Source organism: Panthera leo, chromosome E1 (assembly GCF_018350215.1).
Source record: "Panthera leo isolate Ple1 chromosome E1, P.leo_Ple1_pat1.1, whole genome shotgun sequence".
NCBI lineage: Eukaryota > Metazoa > Chordata > Mammalia > Carnivora > Felidae > Panthera > Panthera leo.
Genome location: NC_056692.1, coordinates 2,033,874 through 2,052,582, shown reverse-complemented (window position 1 = coordinate 2,052,582; position 18,709 = coordinate 2,033,874). Strand labels below are relative to the sequence as shown.

Sequence of the window (18,709 nt, the reverse complement as noted above, 5' to 3'; positions counted from 1 at the left end):
GTGCACAGTGTCACATCTCAGCTTTTCTTCTGCCCACCGTTCATGGGCCTGACAGGTTCCCACCACGAGGGCCTCCGCTGCAGCATAGATGAGCCGTCGCTGGCACCAGCTGTGATCCTGCCCCTTTCCCCCTCTGATTCAGGGGCCCCACGGGAGAAGGCTGAGGTGGAGGGTGCTAAGAGTTGAGATGGTTAAGCCCTAAACGGTGCAGAGGGCAGTTCTGGTCGCCCCCGGTGACAGAAGTTAAGCGTTGGATGCAAAAGATCCCCTGAGGCCCAGCAGCTCTGGGGAGGATGGGATTGCCCCGCCCGAGCTGATCCAAGGAGCAAGGTAGAGATCTCTAGTAGTGTGTCCCTGAAACCAGTGGTCCTCTCGGTGGCTTGCCCTGCACAAGACTTAAAACCCAACCCACCGATCCTGGGGGTGGGGCCCCAGAGCTGTGCGGTTCAGGAAAACCTCCCAGGTGACTCTGACGCCTCCCACCTCCCCGGGTGGAGCCTCACAGCTTCCAAGGACGTTTTTCAAATAATCCTTCTTTTAGCTTGGTTCTGCGTAGGAGCAGATGGTTTGAAGCTGTGCTGATGTTCTCTACCATTGGCCGAGGGGAGGAATCTGTGAGCTGAGGAACGTGTGTGCAGGTGATGGGTCTGGATCTAAGGGGTTAAGGAGAGTTCACCGAGAAGCGGGGAGAATCACCTAATCCTGCATGCATCACTTTCTAGATTATGAAAGTAATACATGGGCCTTAGGAAAATTCAAATAAATATAGAAATACATACGGTTCAAAAAAAAAAAAAAAACAAAACAAAAGCTCCCTCCCCATCTCCTTCCACATACTCCTCAGAGGGAGGCACTTTGGCAGTTTGTGGTATATTCTCCCAAATCTATAAAGAGCTCATCCTTGGCCGTTTAAGGAGACCGTATGCTTGAGTGGATAGACGCACTGGATTCCCAAACAGACTGCGGTTCAGATCCTGATTCCTCTCCACCCCCCTCTAGTTCCTTCAACAAATAACGTAGTTGGCTCTTGCTTGGTTTCAAGCTGTTTGAAATGCTGGGGTTGCGACCCCGGGCCCTCAGGGACCTTGGGGTCCTTGCAGTGGGGACCTCCGACCGGAGGGGGTGAAGGGGTGCAGATCATCAGAATGACGATCAAAGTGACGACGAGGTGCGCGTCTTCGCTAGTTCAGACGGGGTGGTCAGGGAGGCGTCTCCTCCGAGCTGCGCTGGAGTCGAGGCCTGGACGCGGATGGAGCCTGGGGCGGGGAGTGTGCAGGGGGGACCGAGGGAGGGCGAGGTGGGAACGAGGTGGGAACGCTGGAGGACAGGAGGTCAGTGGGGTGGAGCGGGAGGGAGACAAAGAGGAGGGGGTCTGAGAAACTAGCGATTCTGGGCTTGAAAAGTGTCCTACGAAGCGCTCGGGCGCGGCGGGAGGGGGCGCGCGGCAGGTGGGCGTGGCGGAAGGCGAGGTGGCGGCGGGGGCGTGGCGGCGGGGGGGCGTGGCGGCAGGGGGCGTGGCGGCAGGCGAGGTGGCGGGGAGTGGGCGTGGCGGCAGGTGGGCGCCCGGCCGGTCGGCCGGGGGCGGGGCGGGGGGGTGGGGGGGAAAGGGAGAAAGCGCGGCAGGGGGCGCTGGAGAACCAGCCCTGCGGAGGCGGTGAGGTGAGGACGGGAGGTGGCCAGGCGCTGTGGCTGGGCTGAGAGCGAACCTTCTGTGAGCCTCAGCTTCCCTAGCTCACAAATGGGGACGATAACTCCCGACCTCGCCGGATGGCCGTGAGGAATGTGCAGCAGGACCCTCGGCCCGCAGCCCTGCACCTCCTAGAGAGCGGTTACCGGTCATTGCTATTGGTCTGTTCTGTTACTGGTAAACGTAAGTTAAATAAAACCTGGAAACGTGGAGTTTTATCTTTTTCCTCATTCCTTTCTTTTTTAATGTAGATTAATTTTGAGGGCAAGAGAGAGAGAGAAAGCACAAGTGGGGGAAGAGGGGCAGAGAGAGGGAGAGAGAGAGAGTCCCAAGCAGGCTCTCGCACACTCAGCGCAGAGCCCCACGCGGGGCTCGATCCCGCGAACCTCGATATCATGACCTGAGCCGACACCAGGAGCGGGAGGGCTAACTGACTGAGCCACCCAGGTGTGGTGAGTTTTACCTTTTTCTAAACGTTCACCTGTCAGTAAAAGTGGGGGAAAGAGGTGTTGACCGGTCCCGGGGCACAGGATCCTGCCTGTCCCAACGCCGAGGAGTTGGAGCGTGTCTGGGTGCAGAGAACCAGGGTGCAGAAAGTTCTCGCCCTGCTGCAGGGCGTATGGAGGCCCTTGAGTGGGTTCTGTCGGTTCTCACTCACAACTGAGTGAGCAACCTCCTCCTTGCGGCCTCGCGAGACCCCCTTCCCTTGTGGCTGCTTCTAGCACTGAGCTCCCAGCCCGGGTGCCTCGCCTTACCTCTCCTGCTTCCTCTCCACTCAGGCCCTGCTCAGCCTCTCCTGGATTCCGGGAGCCGTCGGTCACCCTCTTTGGAAAGTCAGCCTTGAGCCTTCGGTTACCTACCCGCTCTGCCCATTTGTTCAGTCAACCTCCTGGCAAGGCCTTCCGGGTGCCTGACCTTGCAGCCGGAGGGCCTGAGTGGCAATCCTGACCCTGGGGGCCGGGGAGAGAGCCAGGCAGGCACATCCCAGACCTGAGCTTGAGAGCGCTCTGCGAGGGGGTGGGCGAGGGCCGAGGGGGCTCGGTGCCCAGGTCTCATCCACAGAAGATGAGGGGCTGTCTTAACTCCACCGACACGCCAGGCCCCCAGTTCCCCCAGTTCCTTCCCAGGTAAGTCGCTAACCACCCTCTGGGAGACAGAGAGAGATGTGCCCTGCTGACCTGACCCCAGCCTCCCCCGCTCCCCACATTCAGAAGCCCTGCGGGGCTGGCTGAACTCGAACTAGTGATAATAATCCGAATGCGGACGGCTAGCCTGTGCTGGGCACTTAGTACGAGCCAGGCCCTGTGCAAGGCGATGCCAGCTCTCTGACATGAGCATTCAACCCACTCTCCAGACGAGGGCAAGGTGAACTCACGTCTGTCTGATAGCCGCCCTTGTCCTGCTGTTCGTCTTCCCCGCCCTAACATGCTGAGAACCCCCAGCCTCCCGTGTCCTTCTTGCTCTGTGTCCACATGCCCTCCATACCAGATTCTTCTCTGTTCCACTGCTCGGCTCCCCCCTTGCCCCAAAACACTTCCTTCTCTTGACTCATCCAGTGGGAGGCTCACTGTCCTCTCTCCTTGGCAGTCTTGACCGGGTGTTTGGGGTGCCCAGAGCTGGCCCTAAGGGTCAACCCCACTCCTGCACTTGTATGGTTGGCAGTCCTGGGGATCTTTCTTGCCCTTCCTTCGTGGGGGCGGGGACTCTGTTCCGGCCGCTTCCTTCCCAATGGGCCCCTCACTGGGCGGGTGTCATGGACGAAGGTATGGCCTTGGGCAACATTCAAGACTCTACATCCATGTCTCCAGCCCAGAACCCTCGCGGACTCCAGACCTGCCTCTAGCAACCTTCTGGACCCTGGTTAGGCACGCCAATTCCCTCCCTCACTGCGCTGCCCACCTCTGACCCATCACCTGCCTCCAGGCCACGCCATTGCTTAACGACAGTCCTGCCTTTTGCCTGCACATCTTCATGAACCTTGTGGTCTGTAGTCACGGTCTGTAACTTTGCTGGTCAGGTGCCCCATCTGTGAAAGGTTTCTGAGCGTGTGTCCCCCAGTATGTCGTCACTTATTCGTTAGTTCTAAACCGTGGCCAGCCTTCAAGATGGCCCCCAGGAAGTCTCACCTCCCAATATTCACACCCTGAAGCGTCCGACTTCAGCTCAGGTCACGATCTCACGGTCCGTGAGTTCGAGCCCCACGTCGGGCTCTGGGCTGACGGCTCGGAGCCTGGAGCCTGCTGCGGATTCCGTGTGTCCCTCTCTCTCTCTGTCCCGCCCATGCTCGTGCTCTGTCTCTCTCTTTCAAAAATAAACACACATTAGAAAAATATATATTAAAAATATATAAATAAATAAACCTTACAAATATTTTATAAATATATATAAATATTATGCAAATATTTTCCTGCCACACTCCAGTGGATGACCTTGTGACTTCCCTGGGGTGCATGTTCCCCATTTTTTTAAAAAAATTTTAATGTTTATTTATTTTTGAGACAATGCGAGAGACAGAGTACAAGCAGCAGAGGGGCAGACGGAGGGAGACACAGAATCCAAAGCAGGCTCCAGGCTCTGAGCTGTCAGCCCAGAGCCCGACGCGGGGCTCGAACTCATGGACTGCGAGATCGTGACCTGAGCTGAAGTCGGACGCTCCACCGACTGAGCCACTCGGGCGCCCCGCATTCCCCATTTTGGAGACTACCGTGCTTCTGAGTGACCTTCAAAAATCCTCACCCTGACGTTCAAGGCTCCCAGAGTGGTCCACACTACCTCTCAGTCCATTTCCCTTGTGCTACTGTTTCCTCTCTGCAGGGTCACTTGCTCATTAATTACCAATGATAAAATCCTACCTGTTTTTATTGGCCAACATTAGAGATCTCCTTTCAGGAGCTTGCCTGCCTGCCTTCCTTCCTTCCTTCCTTCCTTTTTAATGTTTTTAAGTTTATTTATTTTGAGAGAGAGAGTGAGCCGGGGAGGGGCAGAAAGAGAGGGAGAGAGCGAATCCCAGGCCGACTCTGCACTGTCAGTGTAGACCCCGACTGGGGGCTCGAACCGTGAGATCACCACCGGAGCCCAAATCGAGTCTGACGCTTAACCACTTAACCGACTGAGCCCCTCACCAGGTGCCCCCCAGGAGAAGCCTTTCGCGATCGTCCCGGAGGTGAGAGTGCCAGGTTCCGAGCCCAGCCTCCTGCGTTGCTCTGGTCATGAGTTCCTCAACCGGCAGGCAAGTGGACCCAGAGGGGACAGGGTCGCTTTGTGTTGAGGCAGAGCTCTAACGGTGGCCCCCAAGATTCCATGCCGTCATCCCTGGAACCTGAGTATGTTAAGATACATCACTCTAGTGATTATGTTATGTTATGTTTGGTTGACCTTATATAGTGTCGTGTATACACAACTGACCTTAAGAAGATTCTTCCAAGTGGACCTAATCTTTTTAATTGATTAATTAATTAGTTAATTAATCAATTAAAAATTTTTTTTAACATTTATTTATTTTTGAGAGGCAGAGGATGAGCAGGGGAGTGGGGGAGAGAAAGAGAGAGAGAGAGAGAGAGAGAGAGAGAGAGAGAGACAGAATCCGAAGCAGGCTCCAGGCTCCGAGCTTCAGGGCAGAGCCCGAGGCGGGGCTCGAACTCATGAACCGTGAGACCGTGACCCGAGCCCAAGTCGGGCGCTTAACCCCCTGAGCCCCCCAGGCGCCCCTGTTGCGGACTCTGGGGGTGGAGGGCTCCCGTGACAAGGAACGCGGTGGTCTTCAGGAGAGGGTGGCCCCCGGGTAACAGCCAGCAAGGAAAGGGGGACCTGAGTCCCGCAGCTGCGAGGAACCGGATGCCGTTGACCCCCTGAACGTGCTCGCAAGCTCGTTCTTTTTCTCCTTCGCCTCCAGAAATGAGACAAGGTCCTCCAGCACCTGGATCTCAGCTCTGTGAGACCCTGAGCAGACAGCCCAGTTGGACGTCTGCCCTACAGAACTGTGAGCTGACAAATAGGTGTTGTTTTAAGCCACTAAGTTGGGGGTACCTAGTTACTCAGCAAGAGAGAATTAACACAAGAGGCCCTATGTCCCCGAAGGCCTCGCATAATTTAAGATCTCTCTATCTTTTTTTTCTTTTAAGTAGGCTCCATGCCCAACTTGGGGCTTGAACTCACAACCCCAAGATCAAGAGTCGCACGCTAGACCGACTGAGCCAGCCAGGTGCCCTTAAGATATATATTCATTTTTAAAAATTTTATTTTAGGTTTGTTTATTTATGTTGAGGGCGAGGGAGAGGGAGAGCATGAACAGAGGAGGGGCAGAGAGAGGGAGAGGGAATCCCAAGCAGGCTCCGAAGTATCAGCCAAAATCCCGACGTGGGGCTCGCAAACTCACAAACCGTGAGATCACAACCTGAGCCGAAATCAAGAGTCAGATGCTTAACCGACTGAGACACCCAGGCGCCCCGAAGATACATATTAAAGGAATAAATGCACAGGGTGGATGGGCTCTCGGCCTAAAGCGTCACCATTGTGGCCCGGTGTTCTTTCTAGCTACTTTTTAGTTTCTTAGGACCATCTCTGGTATTTTGCAGGAGGCTCGCCCGTAAATTAGCGGCCCCAGCACATGCATCATGTTGTTTGTCTGGCTTTCTTCACAGTGTTTTTTCTGAAACCGGATTTCAGGAACACCTTACTCCAGTAGAACGTCCAGTACAAATCATAAGTGGGCAGCTTTTCTGCAGTTTTATGAAGGGGACATAGCCATGCAACCCGTGTCCAGGTCAAGAAGCTGAACATTTCCATGGGGCGCCTGGGTGGCTCAGCCGGTTGAGTGTCCGACTTCGGCTCAGGTCATGATCTCACAGCTTGTGAGTTCAAGCCCCGCGTGGGGCTCTGGGCTGACAGCTCGGAGCCTGGAGCTGCTTCGGATTCTGTGTCTCCCTCTCTCTCTCTCCGCCCCTCCCCCGCTCATGCTCTGTCTCTCTCTCTCTCTCTGTCAAAAATAAATAAACATTAAAAAAAAAAAAGAGCATAACATTTCCATTACCCAGAAGCCCCTATGTGCTTCCTGCCGGTCACAGCTTCCGCAGTGAAGTGCTTTCGGTCACTGTTCTGACCAAAGCAGCATAGGTATGTTTGCCCGAATAAACCGGATTGTGAGCGATGATATCAGAGAATGTGAACAGCCCAATAGTCCCCGAATTACTGGCCTGGCCACAGCCCCAGCGCATGCAAACAGCAGGGGGCTTTTCAGGACACAGGAATGAGGGTGTACCCAAGGGTTTCTTTTTTTGTGTGTTTGTTTATTTTTTTTTAATATTTATTTTTGAGAGAGAGAGACAGAGAGTGCAAGCAGAGGAGGGGCAAAGAGAAGGGAGACACAAAATCCAAAGCAGGCTCCAGGCTCCGAGCTGTCAGCCCAGAGCCTGACACGGGGCTCGAACCCACGAACCGAGAGATCACGACCTGAGCCGAAGTCAGACTCTCAACCGACTGAGCCACCCAGGTGCCCCTGGGGCTTTCGTTTTGAATGTGAGGACTGTGTTCCTGAGAGCTCATATAATGGAAAACTCTTGTAATAAAGTCTAGTTCTGTCCTTGAAACATAGTGTTTGCACACTTTCCCATTTGGGGCCTAAAGCGAGACCCATGAACATCTTTAATATTGCCTAATTTCTTATCTTTAAATTTTTATTATTATTCATTTTTGAGAGAGAGAGACAGAGCATGAGCAGGGGAGGGGCAGAGAGAGAAGGAGACCCAGAATCTGAAACAGGCTCCAGGCTCTGAGCTGTCAGCACAGAGCCCGCTGTGGGGCTCGAACTCACGGACCGTGAGGTCATGACCTGAGCCGAAGTGGATGCTTAACCGGCTGAGCCCCCGAGGTGTCCCAGTATTGTTCAGTTTCTAAATTTGCATGATCTGAATTCATACATGCCTCCCTGAATCCCCTGTGGGGCTGGGAGGGTCTGTGCTTTAAGGGTCTGAGACCCCAGGGCCCAGCCTCGGGGATGGTTCAGGATCCAGGGTCTGGGTAGGCTTCCCGGGGACAAAACACGGGTCCTGGAATCAGGCGGCTTACATTCCAGGCCTGCCTCTGCTGCTTCCTTGCAGTGTAACCCTGGGTAAGCTCTTACCTGTCGGGGCCTCAGTCTTCTCATCTGCAAATCGGGCTGGGCTCTGGGCTTTAAGAGAGGAGTTAAGGGGTGAAAAGCCTGGGTGCCCAGTAGGAGCCAATGGGAGCTTGTTAGCACCAGTCCCAGGTGGGGTGGGGAAAGCCTGCTCTCTCTCCCTCCTGTCCCCCCACCACCCCCAGGCTGCTAGGGGGGAAGGGGGGGGACTTTGCTCCCAGGGAGAGTAAAGCAGCAGGCCCCAAGGCTGCAGGGCCTGGCCTCTGAGCTTCACAGGAGGGCCGGGGCCCCTGGCTCAGATGCCAGGGTCAGAGCCCAGATTGGGCAAGAGCGGAGCTCGGGGGCCCCTGGTCCCGGTCAGGGATATTTGGAAACACCCACGATTCTGAGAAATTTAGCGGCAGGAAGTGAAAGGAGGGGCAGAAGGAACCAGCAATGAGCACCTCTGGCCCCTACTGACCTGGCTCCCCATCCCAAACCGAGCAGTGATTAGTGGGGTGTTGGCTGGGGCTGGCGTTGGGGGGGGGGTGCAGAGCAGGAGATTCCCCCTCCCCGGGGAGGAAAGCGGAGGCCTCCCATCCCCCACTCCCACCCCACACATGCCCTGAGTTCCAAATCCTTTCCCACCTCTGTTTACTGTCCAAAGTCCCAGGCGCTGGGGATGCCAGCTTCAGTGTTGGGACACACAGACCCAGAGACACACGGACCTAGACTCGCAGGGCTCAGGGCCCTCGGAGGGACCCTGTTCCCTCCTCTCCCATCGTCCGGGGCTGTCCGCGCACCCCAAGTCTCTGGGGTCCAGCCCCCTTCTCAGCCTGGGATCTGCACAGCGTTGGGGGATCCAGGAATCCACTTCAAGACTGCCAGCAAGTAAAAGGGGAAGAAAGGCCGGGGCCCCGACCCGGGTGGGGAGGGGGCTGGGCGGGAAGACCTCAGAGGGGTGAAGTTTGCATGGCAGGCCTGGGAAAGAACTGGAGAAAGAAGAGAGGTTTTCACGTAACCGCCGATGACTTAGAAACGGACTGGACCCCGCACCGTCCGGCTCCATTCGGCCCCAGCCTCAGCCCTAACCCCAGCCTTGACCTAGGCCCAGGTCCAGCCAGCCCTATCATGACAAATGACTATCAAGACCTTCAGCATCTGGACAACGAGGACAATGGCCATCAGCTTAGACAAGGTAAGGGGACGCCTCCTTGCGTTTCGGACAGGTGACAGTGAGGTGGCTCTTGTCGCCTTGACTCAGCTCCTGCTTCCTCCTGTGAGCCCTGACCTGGCCTCTGGGTCGGCCCCACTCACAAGAACACGGTCCGCTCCACCTCCGCTAGCCTCCTGACCCTTGCCACGTCACCCCCTGGCCAGGACCTCGGAGGGTGTGGACCCAGGGGACCAGGGGACCAGGAGTACGTGGGAGCAGTTAGGGCCGCCTTCCTTGCCTCTAACACCTGGTGAGCCTCGGCCAGGTGTGAGAGTGTGTGTGCATGGGGTGTCCGGGACCAGGGGACAGGGACAAGGGGCCAGACTTCCATGGGGAGGCTGAGGCCCTCGTCAGACAACAGCCACCCCCCCTTTGTTTCTCCAGGGAGCAGCGATGCTGTTTGGGCTGAGCAGGAGGGTTCTTGGGGATGGGGGTGGGGGGAAGGGGCTGCAGGGGAGCCCCCCCCCCAGGTGGGAGCAGCTTGGGGGGCTGTGGCTCCTCTGTCTTCTCTCCTGGAGCCCAGCCAGAGGAGAAACCTCCTCTTTCCCGGCCTTTCGAGGGGGGAACAGAACCCTCCTCCCAAAACTAATGTAGTTCATCAGCTTCAGTGACACGGTCCGGCCACTAGGTGTCAGCAAAGGCTGAGGGCCCCGGCCGGCTGGGGCAGGTCGGCGCTCTGCACCCGCTCCCAGCCCTCCTCCCGGCCTCTGGTCGCTCAGGGTCGCCTACCACCCGGATTTCTTTCTTTCTTTCTTTTATTTTTTAATCTTAATATATCTTTGAGAGAGTGAGATAGAGACAGAGCATGAGCAGAGGAGGAACAGAGAGAGAGGGAGACACAGAATCCGAAGCAGGCTCCAGGCTCCGAGCTGTCAGCGCAGAGCCCGACGCGGGGCTCGAACCCACGAATCGTGAGATCGTGCCCTGAGGCTGAAGTCGGACGCTTAACCGACTGAGCCACCCGGGCGCCCCAATAACGGATTTCTTCATCTGTAGGGCTCCCTGGAGAAGGAGCCTTCGCCCGCCCTCCTCCCGGGACCCCGTCCCTGACACCCGGACGCCCTGTCTTGCAGCGCCACCTCCGCCCCAGCGGCTCTTCCGGAGACTCTGCTCCGGACCCTGCTTCCTCCTGCTCTCCCTGGGCCTCGGCCTCCTGCTGCTGGTGGTTGTCTGTGTGATCGGATCCCAGAGTGGGTGCCCTGGGGGTGGGCGGGGGGGGGGGGTGCAAGTGGTGAGAGAGCGCTGGCGTCTGCGACGGGGGTCACGGCCCCCTCATGTTGCCCCGTGCACCCCCCCCCCCCCAGACTCCAAGCTGCGGGACGAGCTGCAGGCCCTGAGGGTCACGTTCAGCAACTTCACGGCGAGCACGGAGGTCGAGGTCAAGGCCCTGAGCAGCCAGGGTGAGGGGGCCCTGGGGCTGCGGCTGGGGGGGAGGGGGGCCCGTGGACCGCTGGGGATGTCGGGACGCTGAGCCAGCCTCTCCCCCAGGGGGAAGCGTGGGCAGGAAGGTGAAGTCGCTGGAGTCCCAGCTGCAGAAACAGCAGCAGCAGCTCAGCGAAGGTCAGAGCGGGGAGCGTGCGCGCACGGGCGCGTCGGACCCGGGGGTCCCTCCGGCCGAGCCCCGGCGGCCTGTGACTCCTCGGGCCCCAGCGCGCCGAGGCCGGGCCCTTCCCAGCCCCCAGTGTCCACACTGACCCGCCCCGCCCCCTGCCCGCCCTCGCCCCCCACCCCCCACCCCTCCCCCCCAGATCACTCCAGCTTGCTGCTGCACGTGAAGCAGTTCGTGTCGGACCTGCGGAGCCTGAGCTGTCAGATCGGCGTCCTGCACGGCAACGGTGAGGGGGCGGGGCGCCCGCCGGCTCGCCCGCCCCCCGCCCTCCCCCTCCCCCTCCCCGGGCCCCGCCTCAGCGCCCCCACCCTCCCCTGCGCCGCAGGCTCCGCGGCCTCCTGCTGCCCGGTCAACTGGCTGGAGTTCGAGGGCAGCTGCTACTGGTTCTCCCGCTCCGGGAAGTCCTGGCCGGAGGCCGACAAGTACTGCCGGCTGGAGAACGCGCACCTGGTGGTGGTGGGCTCCTGGGAGGAGCAGGTGAGCTCCCGGGGCTGGGGTGGGGGTGGGGGTGGGGGGCTCCCGGGAGGAGCGGGTGGGCCCCTGGGGGGGGGGGCGGGCTCCGGGGAGCGCTCACCACCCCCGCGCGTCTCCCCAGAAGTTCATCCAGCACCACATGGGGCCTGTGAACACCTGGATGGGCCTCACCGACCAGAGTGGGCCCTGGAAGTGGGTGGACGGGACGGACTACGAGAAGGGCTTCAAGTGAGTGCGCGCGCCCCGGCCCCGCGGGTCCCCGGGGGTGGCGGGGGGGGGGGCGGCTCACATCCGCGCGTCCCCGCAGGAACTGGAGGCCGGAGCAGCCTGACGACTGGTACGGGCACGGGCTGGGCGGGGGCGAGGACTGCGCGCACTTCACGGACGACGGCCGCTGGAACGACGACGTGTGCCAGAGACCCTACCGCTGGGTGTGCGAGACAGAGCGGGACGCGGCCGGCTAGGAGCACCCCCGCCCCCTAATTTATTTCCTTGGCGCCCCCACCTGCCGGACGATGCTGCTGTCCCGGGTGGGGGGCGGGGATGGGGGCCCCTGCACCTTCTCGGGGGTGTTTGATCTGGGATTTTAAGGGGAGTTTCGGGGACGGTGTCTGAGGAATCACGCTTGGAGGGGCGGGGAGACGGCAACCCGCTTTCCGCGCTTTACAGGTGGTTGTCATCGTGTTTCAGAGGCAACAATGAACGGAATATTCTAAACGTGCCTCGAGTTGTCTGCTTCTTGGGCGTTAGGAATCGGAGCGGGCTGGTTGGCAGGAAGCCAGGGGGACCCGGTGGGCTTTGTTAATCACAGGCGTGCGAGTTGGGGCTGTTCTGAGGCTCCCCGAGAAGGTGTGCTGTTTCTGGGGACCACAGCGCCTGCAGCCAACGCCCTGGGACCGGAATCACCCGCATGGGTCCAGGGCGGCAGAAGCTTCGAGTGAAACTCCCTGATGTCTGTCGCGTGCATTACAGCGGACGGAGCAGTGTCCACGGGCCACAGACGCAGCAAAGCTGAAGATAAGTCTGCTCTGGAGAATCACCAAACGCGCAAAGACAACCAGTGGAAGAGAGGCCCCCAAATAAACAGAATCCACAGCCCAGGATGGGGGTTCACAGGAACACTCTTTTTTTTTTTTTTTTTTTTTTTTTGAGACAAAATCCCATGAGAGGCAGAAAAAGAAAGAGGGGCAGAGACAGAGAGACAAGCAGGGCTCACCCCGGGCTGGGCTCGTGCTTACCCGGAGCAGGACTTGAAAAGGAATAAAATAAACCCTTCAAAATAGAAGGCCGGGATGGATTTATCTATCTATCTATGTATTTATGTATTTATTTATTTATTCATTGAAAGTTTATTTTTGACGGGTGCCTGGGTGGCTCAGTCAGTTGAGCATCTGACTTCGGCTCAGGTCACAATCTCACAGTTTGTGGGTTCGAGCCCCGCGGCGGGCTCTGTGCTGACAGCTCGGAGCCTGGGGCCTGCTTCGGATTCTGTGTCTCCCTCTCTCTCTGCCCCTCCCCTGCTCACGCTCTGTCTCTCTCGGTCTCTCAACAATAAATAAACGTGAAAAAAAGTTAAAAATTTTAAAAATTTTACATTTAAACGTCTAAATTTTTAAATGTTAAAAATTTTTAACGTTTATTTATTTTTGAGAGAAAGAGCACACATGAGAGGGGGAGGGGGAGAGAGAGACAGAATCCCAAGTAGGCTCCACACTGACAGTGTAGAGCCCCACGTGGGGCTCAAACCCACAAACCGTGAGATCATGACCTGAGCTGAAACCAACAGTCAGACGTTTAACAGACTGAACCACCCAGGTGTCCCAGAAGGCAGGGATTTATTAAAAAATCATCAACCACAGCATATACATCCTATTCAAGTATGCGAGGACATTTAAAAAAAAAATCTGAGCAAATACGGGTCCATAAAGCAAGTTTTAACAAATTTCAAATAATGAATGGTCACTATAATGAGCAGAAATATAAAATTCCCATATAAATCATTAGCAAACCCAATCAGATGATGCATTACAAAGATAACATGTGGGGCGCCTGAGTGGCTCAGTTGGTTAGGTGTCCGACTTTGGCTCAGGTCATGATCTCGCGGTCTGTGAGTTCGAGCCCCGCGTCGGGCTCTGTGCTGACAGCTCGGAGCCTGGAGCCTGCTTCGGATTCTGTGTCTCCTTCTCTCTCTGCCCCTCTCCTGCTCATGCCCTGTCTGTCTCTTTCGAAAAATAAATAAACGTTAAAAAAAATTAAAAAAAAATAATAAAAGGCTTAGGGAGTACAGAGACTAGATTAATGGAGTACAAAAGAAAAAAATTACATAATGCAGAAAAAGCACTTGGCAAACTCTTTTAGGACCTTAGCTGCTGCTTTTTTTTTAAACATATATATTTTTTAATGTTTATTCATTTTTGAGGGACAGAGAGAGAGAGAGAGAGAGAGAGAGAGAGAGAGCATGAGTGGGGGAGGGGCAGAAAGAGAGGGAGACACAAAATCCAAAGCAGGCTCCAGGCTCCGAGCTGTCAGCACAGAGCCCGACGCGGGGCTCGAACCCACAAACCGTGAGATCATGACCTGAGCCGAAGTTGGACGCTGAAACGACAGAGCCACCCAGGCGCCCCAGGACCTCAGCTTCTTCTATTTGTGGATGTCCAACCTCAATATATAAATTCCATCAACGTTCCAAGATGTCTGCCTCGCTGCAGCCATGACCCATTTCTGGCACGAGAAAGAAAAAAAGAGGCAGAGAAAACTTCTAGAAGCCGTGTGCAGTTCAGGTACATCTCTTTGATCAGAACCAGTCCCAGGGCAGCAGCCCCAAATGCAGCTGAGAAGTGGACTCTGTATTTTGGGGGCGGGGGCAAATTTCAGCGAAAAGCCAGGGGGACTGAATTCATGTGGAACAGGGGTCAGAAAACCGCGGCCCTCACCCGTTTGTGTAAGTAAAGTTTCATTGGAACACGCCAGGCTCATTCGTTTCTATATTGCTGGTGATTGCTTTCATGCTGTAAGCAGAATTGAGCGGCTGGGAGAAAGCCAGGAAAGCCAAAAATATTTGCTGTCTGTTTACAGAAAATGCTTGCCGACTCCTGGTGTACAGTAAGGGGAAGAAGGGATATTGGGGTCAGCTAGAAGTTTCTGCCATGCTACTGTTGGTGCTGCTGGCTTATTTCATGCGAGGCAGCCTGGTCAGACTGCAGAAAACAGGAAAAGGCATCCGAGTTGTAAGAATCGGGAAGGAAGAGACCATCGCCAAGGAAAGTCAATACCAATAACAAACCAGGAGACCTCCCTTGGGCTCAGGTCATGATCCCACGGCTCGTGGGTTCGAGCCCCGTGTGGGGCTCTGTGCTGACAGCTCAGAGCCTGGAGCCTGCTTTGGATTCTGTGTCTCTCTCTCTCTCTCTTTCCGCCCCTCTCCCACTCATGCTCTGTCTCTCTCTGTCTCAAAAAGAAACATTAAACATTTTTTTTGGGGAAAGATTCTATTGTATTTTATTTTTTTTCAAAAATTTTAAAGCTTATTTATTTGAGAGAGACAGAGACAGTGTGAGTGGGGGAGGGGCAGAGAGAGGGGGAGAGAGAACCCCAAGCAGGCTCCATCCACACTGTCAGTGCAGAGCCCGACGTGGGGCTCAAACCCACGAACTGTGAGATCATGACCTGAGCCGAAACCAAGAGTCGGACGCTCCACTGACGGAGCCGGCCAGGCGCCCCTGGAGGATGTTTTAATAAAGGAATGATTTATGAAGGTCTGAGCAGGATTCGGGAAGCCACGTGAAATAGGACAGAGCCCCAAGCGTCCCAGCAGTGGGGAGCTGTGAGCACCTCCAGGAACCCAAGAAGAGGGAAAGCTGCGTGGGGAGCCCCCCTCCCCCAACAGGAGCTGTGACTGTCAGTCTGTTGTGACTTTCGGTTGCAGGAGGCAGCAAGCTCCCAGCTCGCAGGCAGGGAGGGAGCTGGAGGAGTCAATGTCCTCACCTCCCTCCTCGTCCTCCCTCTGATTTCCTGCCGCGGCTGGAAGCCAGATGGCAAGGGAGCATTTGGATGCAGGTACACAGCTCAGCCTCCGAGGCCAAAGAACGACGACGCGAAGGGTAGACAGTGGATGTGGAGGGACACATGGAAGGCGCGCACACACACACACACACACACACACACACAAAGGAAACCGATTTTAGAAGGAGCAAAGGATATAAAGAGGCGAGCCGCAGAGAAGGAACTTCTGAGTCTCATCTCATGTAATGTAGCTTCAAACCTCGACGAGCCATGTCCGGTGCTGGCAAGGATGTGGGGAAACAGGGAACCTGATGCCCTCCCGCTGGAGAGCAAGTAGGGTGCCATTCTGCAAGGCATTTAGCGGAATCAGGAACGCACGGACGCCGTGATCCCCGCAACTCTACTTCCCGACAAACATCCCAGAGAGCCTCCCTCTCGCTGGCCCGTGACGGGACACCACGAGGATGTTTCCAGCAGTGCTCTTGGGTACCAGGAGCCGGAGGCGACCTGTGTGCCTGGCATTTGTCAACAGCGCCTATGGTGAGGCCACTTGGGAAACAGCATGGGGGGTCCCCAAACGTGAAAGGGGCAACCCACTGCTGGGTACGTATCCAGAGGCAACGAAATCAGTATCTCGAAGAGGTATGTGCACCACCATGTTAATTACAGCGTTATTCACAACAGCCAAGATATGAAAACAACCTAAGCGTCTGTCGAGAGATGCGCTCATAAAGGGACTGCGGAATCTAATACCACAGAAACTATTAGCCGTGAAAAAGGACATCCTGCCATTTGCACCAACGTGGATGAAAGGGGAGAACGTTTCTGTTAAGTGAAATAAGCCGGACAGAGAAAGGCAGACACTGCATGATCTCACTTAAATGTTCAATTCTTTTTCTTTTTCTTTTTTTTTTTTATTTTATTTTTTTAAGGTTTATTTATTTTTGAGACAGAGACAGAGCATGAACGGGGGAGGGGCAGAGAGAGGGGGAGACACAGAATCGGAAGCAGGCTCCAGGCTCTGAGCCGTCAGCCCAGAGCCTGACGCGGGGCTCGAACCCACAGACCGTGAGATCGTGACCTGAGCCGAAGTCGGACGCTCAACCGACTGAGCCACCCAGGTGCCCCAATTTTATTTCTGTAAAAAAAATCTTTTCTAACGTTTATTTATTTTTGAGAGAGAGAGAGAGAGACAGCACGAAGGGGAGAGGGAGACACAGAATTCGAAGCAGGCTCCAGACTCCGAGCTGTCAGCACAGAGCCCGACGTGGGGGTTGAGCTCACAAATTGCAAGATCATGACCTGAGCCAGTTGTTCACTTAACCAGCTGAGCCACCCGGACACCCCAATTTTATTTCTTTAAAAATGTTTATTTTTGAGAGACAGAGAGAGAGAGCACGTGAGTGCAGGAGGTGCAGAGAGAGAGGGAGACAGAGGATTCGAAGCAGGCTCTGCGATGACAGCAGTGAGCCTGATGTGGGGCTTGAACCCACGAACTGTGAATCATGATCTGAGCCCAAGTCGGACACTCAACCGACTGAGCCACCCAGGGACCCCTTGAACTCAACTCATAGAACCAGAGGGTTAGAATCGTGGTGGCCAGGGGCTGGGGGAGGGGTGGGGAGTAGGAGACGTCGGTCGAAGGGCACAGAGTTTTGGTTATAGGTGAGTACGTTCTGGGTCTCTGATGTAAGGCATGGTGATTATAGTTAATAACACTGTGCTGTAGATTTGAAATTTGCTGAGAGAGTAGATCTCAAGTGTTCTCGGCACACACACAAAAACGGTAACTACATGAGGTGATGAAATGTGCTAATTAACTTGATTGTGGGGACCCTTTCTCAATTCGCATGTGTATGGAAACATCACATCCTACGCTTAACAGCCACGGCGTGCGACCAAAATGTAGATAATTCTCACGCGTCACTCATACCTCAGTAAAGCTGGAAAGACAGTGCTTCCCACAGAAAACAGACATGTACACACAGCACTGTGGAGACACCTAGAATCAGCCCTGGACGAAAAAATTAAAACACGGAACGCGGTCTAGGACACAACGACAGTGACAGAAAGCAACGGTCCACGCCCGCAGCAGCACCACGTGATTTCCCAGGATCCACCCGTCTTCAAGGCCGCATCAAACCCCTTCAAGCGTTTGCTTAAGGAAGGGAGGAGAAGACGAGGCCCAAACAGGACTCGGGGAGACATCCACAAGGTGGACAGACTCGCACAGAGCGCGGCCGAGGGCTGGGAGGCTCGGATCTCACCGCTGGTCCAGAAGGAAAAGTGTCCAGGTGAAGCCCCTCCCCCACACCGCCAGGATCCTTCATGGGGACAGGCGAGAACCGGTGGCTACAGACAGGGCCCAGGCCATCGGGAGTACTTCCGGAGGTGGATCCAGAGCGAGTACCAAGAATAAAAATATTAGAAAGGAGAAGGTCAAGTTTTTAAAAACATTTGCAGACACGAGGCCTCTCTTAATGTGAGGCAGCGGGAGCCACACAGCATCACCTGTGAAACGTTCTTCTCAGAGGACCTTGGCCCCGAATGCGGTTAAACTTCTGGCCCCAGCTACCCGGTTAGAGGAAATTCAGTGGGCTGGGGAACACGCACACAGGCGTGCATTCCCTCAAATCCGGAAGGTGGAAGGTCTTATGAAGCCGATGCCTGGTTTATCCAACAAATAAGTGAGGAGAAGGAGAAGGAAAAAAAAAAAAGAGCGGGGGAGTTTTCCTAGATGAAAAGAGCCTTAAGAGACATGCCCAGTTCATTCCATGCGGGGGGACTTTGGACTGTGATTTGAACACACCAACTGTAAAAAGACGTCAGGTTAACTGGAACACTAACTGGGTAAGGCAACCTTGTCAATGACTTTGGTATAACAGTATGCGGGTAAGAACATGAGCCTCTGTTTTAGAAATGGGCGCTGAAACACCTCCAGGTGAAATGGGATGTCTGAGATTTGCTCTGAACGAGGTGAGCAGGGCCCGGTGGGGGTGGGGGGCTAACGCAGAGGCTACAGAAGTGGCCACACGCTGGTAATTGTTGAAGCGAGTGACAGATACCTGGGTGTCCGTCCGATGGGTCTCTCAACTTCGGTACACATTTTGTTCACCGAGCGCAAGCAGAGAACGGGCAGGGCCTAAAGATACGGCTTAGCCCAAACACAGGACACGATAGATTTGTTCCAAGCGCGCTCGGGGGAAATCAGATTTTGCTTCTGCAGAAAAGAGGGACAGATTTGACTCCGCTAAAGTTAGAAACAAGCGGCAGACTTGGATGCAATATTTGCAACATTTATAACAAGTAATAAATGTCCAGAGTATAAAGAACTCCTACAAAATGGGGGGGGGGGGGAGAAAGCAGAGGATAGTGTAGTAAATATTTGTCATCTCCGTTTCCGGGAAGACGTCATTGTGTGCAAAGTGGGGGCCCAAGTAGCGGAAAGGGGCCACATGGGTCCTCTCACCTCCCCGGTGTAGCTGGGGGCCTGCCGGCACCTGCTTGTGCCCCCGGCTCCTCTCTCCCAGAACGTTGTCTTGAGTGGACGCTTGGAGACGGGTGCTAACAGTTCCAGTGCAGAGGGAAGGGTCCTCCTTAAGGTCTTAAAGAAATTCGGTTGAAAGCATT

The 18,709-nt window shown here is 55.5% G+C and overlaps 1 protein-coding gene across 3 annotated transcripts; it reads left to right on the top strand.

Moving 5' to 3' along the window:
- The first annotated feature begins 8,483 nt into the window (after window positions 1-8,483).
- LOC122206281 (asialoglycoprotein receptor 1-like) lies at window positions 8,484-12,219 on the top strand. 3 transcript variants are annotated; one of them, XM_042915318.1, is made up of 9 exons: window positions 8,484-8,669; window positions 8,887-8,976; window positions 10,068-10,184; window positions 10,299-10,394; window positions 10,483-10,554; window positions 10,743-10,829; window positions 10,929-11,080; window positions 11,199-11,305; window positions 11,385-12,219. In XM_042915318.1, the coding sequence occupies exons 2-9, from the start codon at window positions 8,910-8,912 to the stop codon at window positions 11,539-11,541; spliced, it is 855 nt and encodes a 284-aa protein (XP_042771252.1). In that variant the 5' UTR covers window positions 8,484-8,669; window positions 8,887-8,909; the 3' UTR covers window positions 11,542-12,219. The 3 variants fall into 3 exon arrangements, with proteins under 3 accessions (XP_042771252.1, XP_042771251.1, XP_042771253.1); XM_042915317.1 differs by lacking the exon at window positions 8,484-8,669 and having other exon boundaries at window positions 8,692-8,976; XM_042915319.1 differs by lacking the exons at window positions 8,484-8,669; window positions 11,199-11,305 and having other exon boundaries at window positions 8,692-8,976; window positions 11,385-11,493.
- Window positions 12,220-18,709: the final 6,490 nt, after the last annotated feature.

Bases quoted from the DNA above. Each gene is read 5' to 3' on its own strand.
- LOC122206281 (XM_042915317.1), top strand. From the start codon at position 8,751: ATGGCAGGCCTGGGAAAGAACTGGAGAAAGAAGAGAGGTTTTCACGTA. The intron at 10,395-10,482 runs GTGAGGGGGCCC...CCTCTCCCCCAG, and splicing joins CAAGGCCCTGAGCAGCCAGG to GGGGAAGCGTGGGCAGGAAG. The intron at 11,081-11,198 runs GTGAGCTCCCGG...GCGTCTCCCCAG, and splicing joins TGGGCTCCTGGGAGGAGCAG to AAGTTCATCCAGCACCACAT.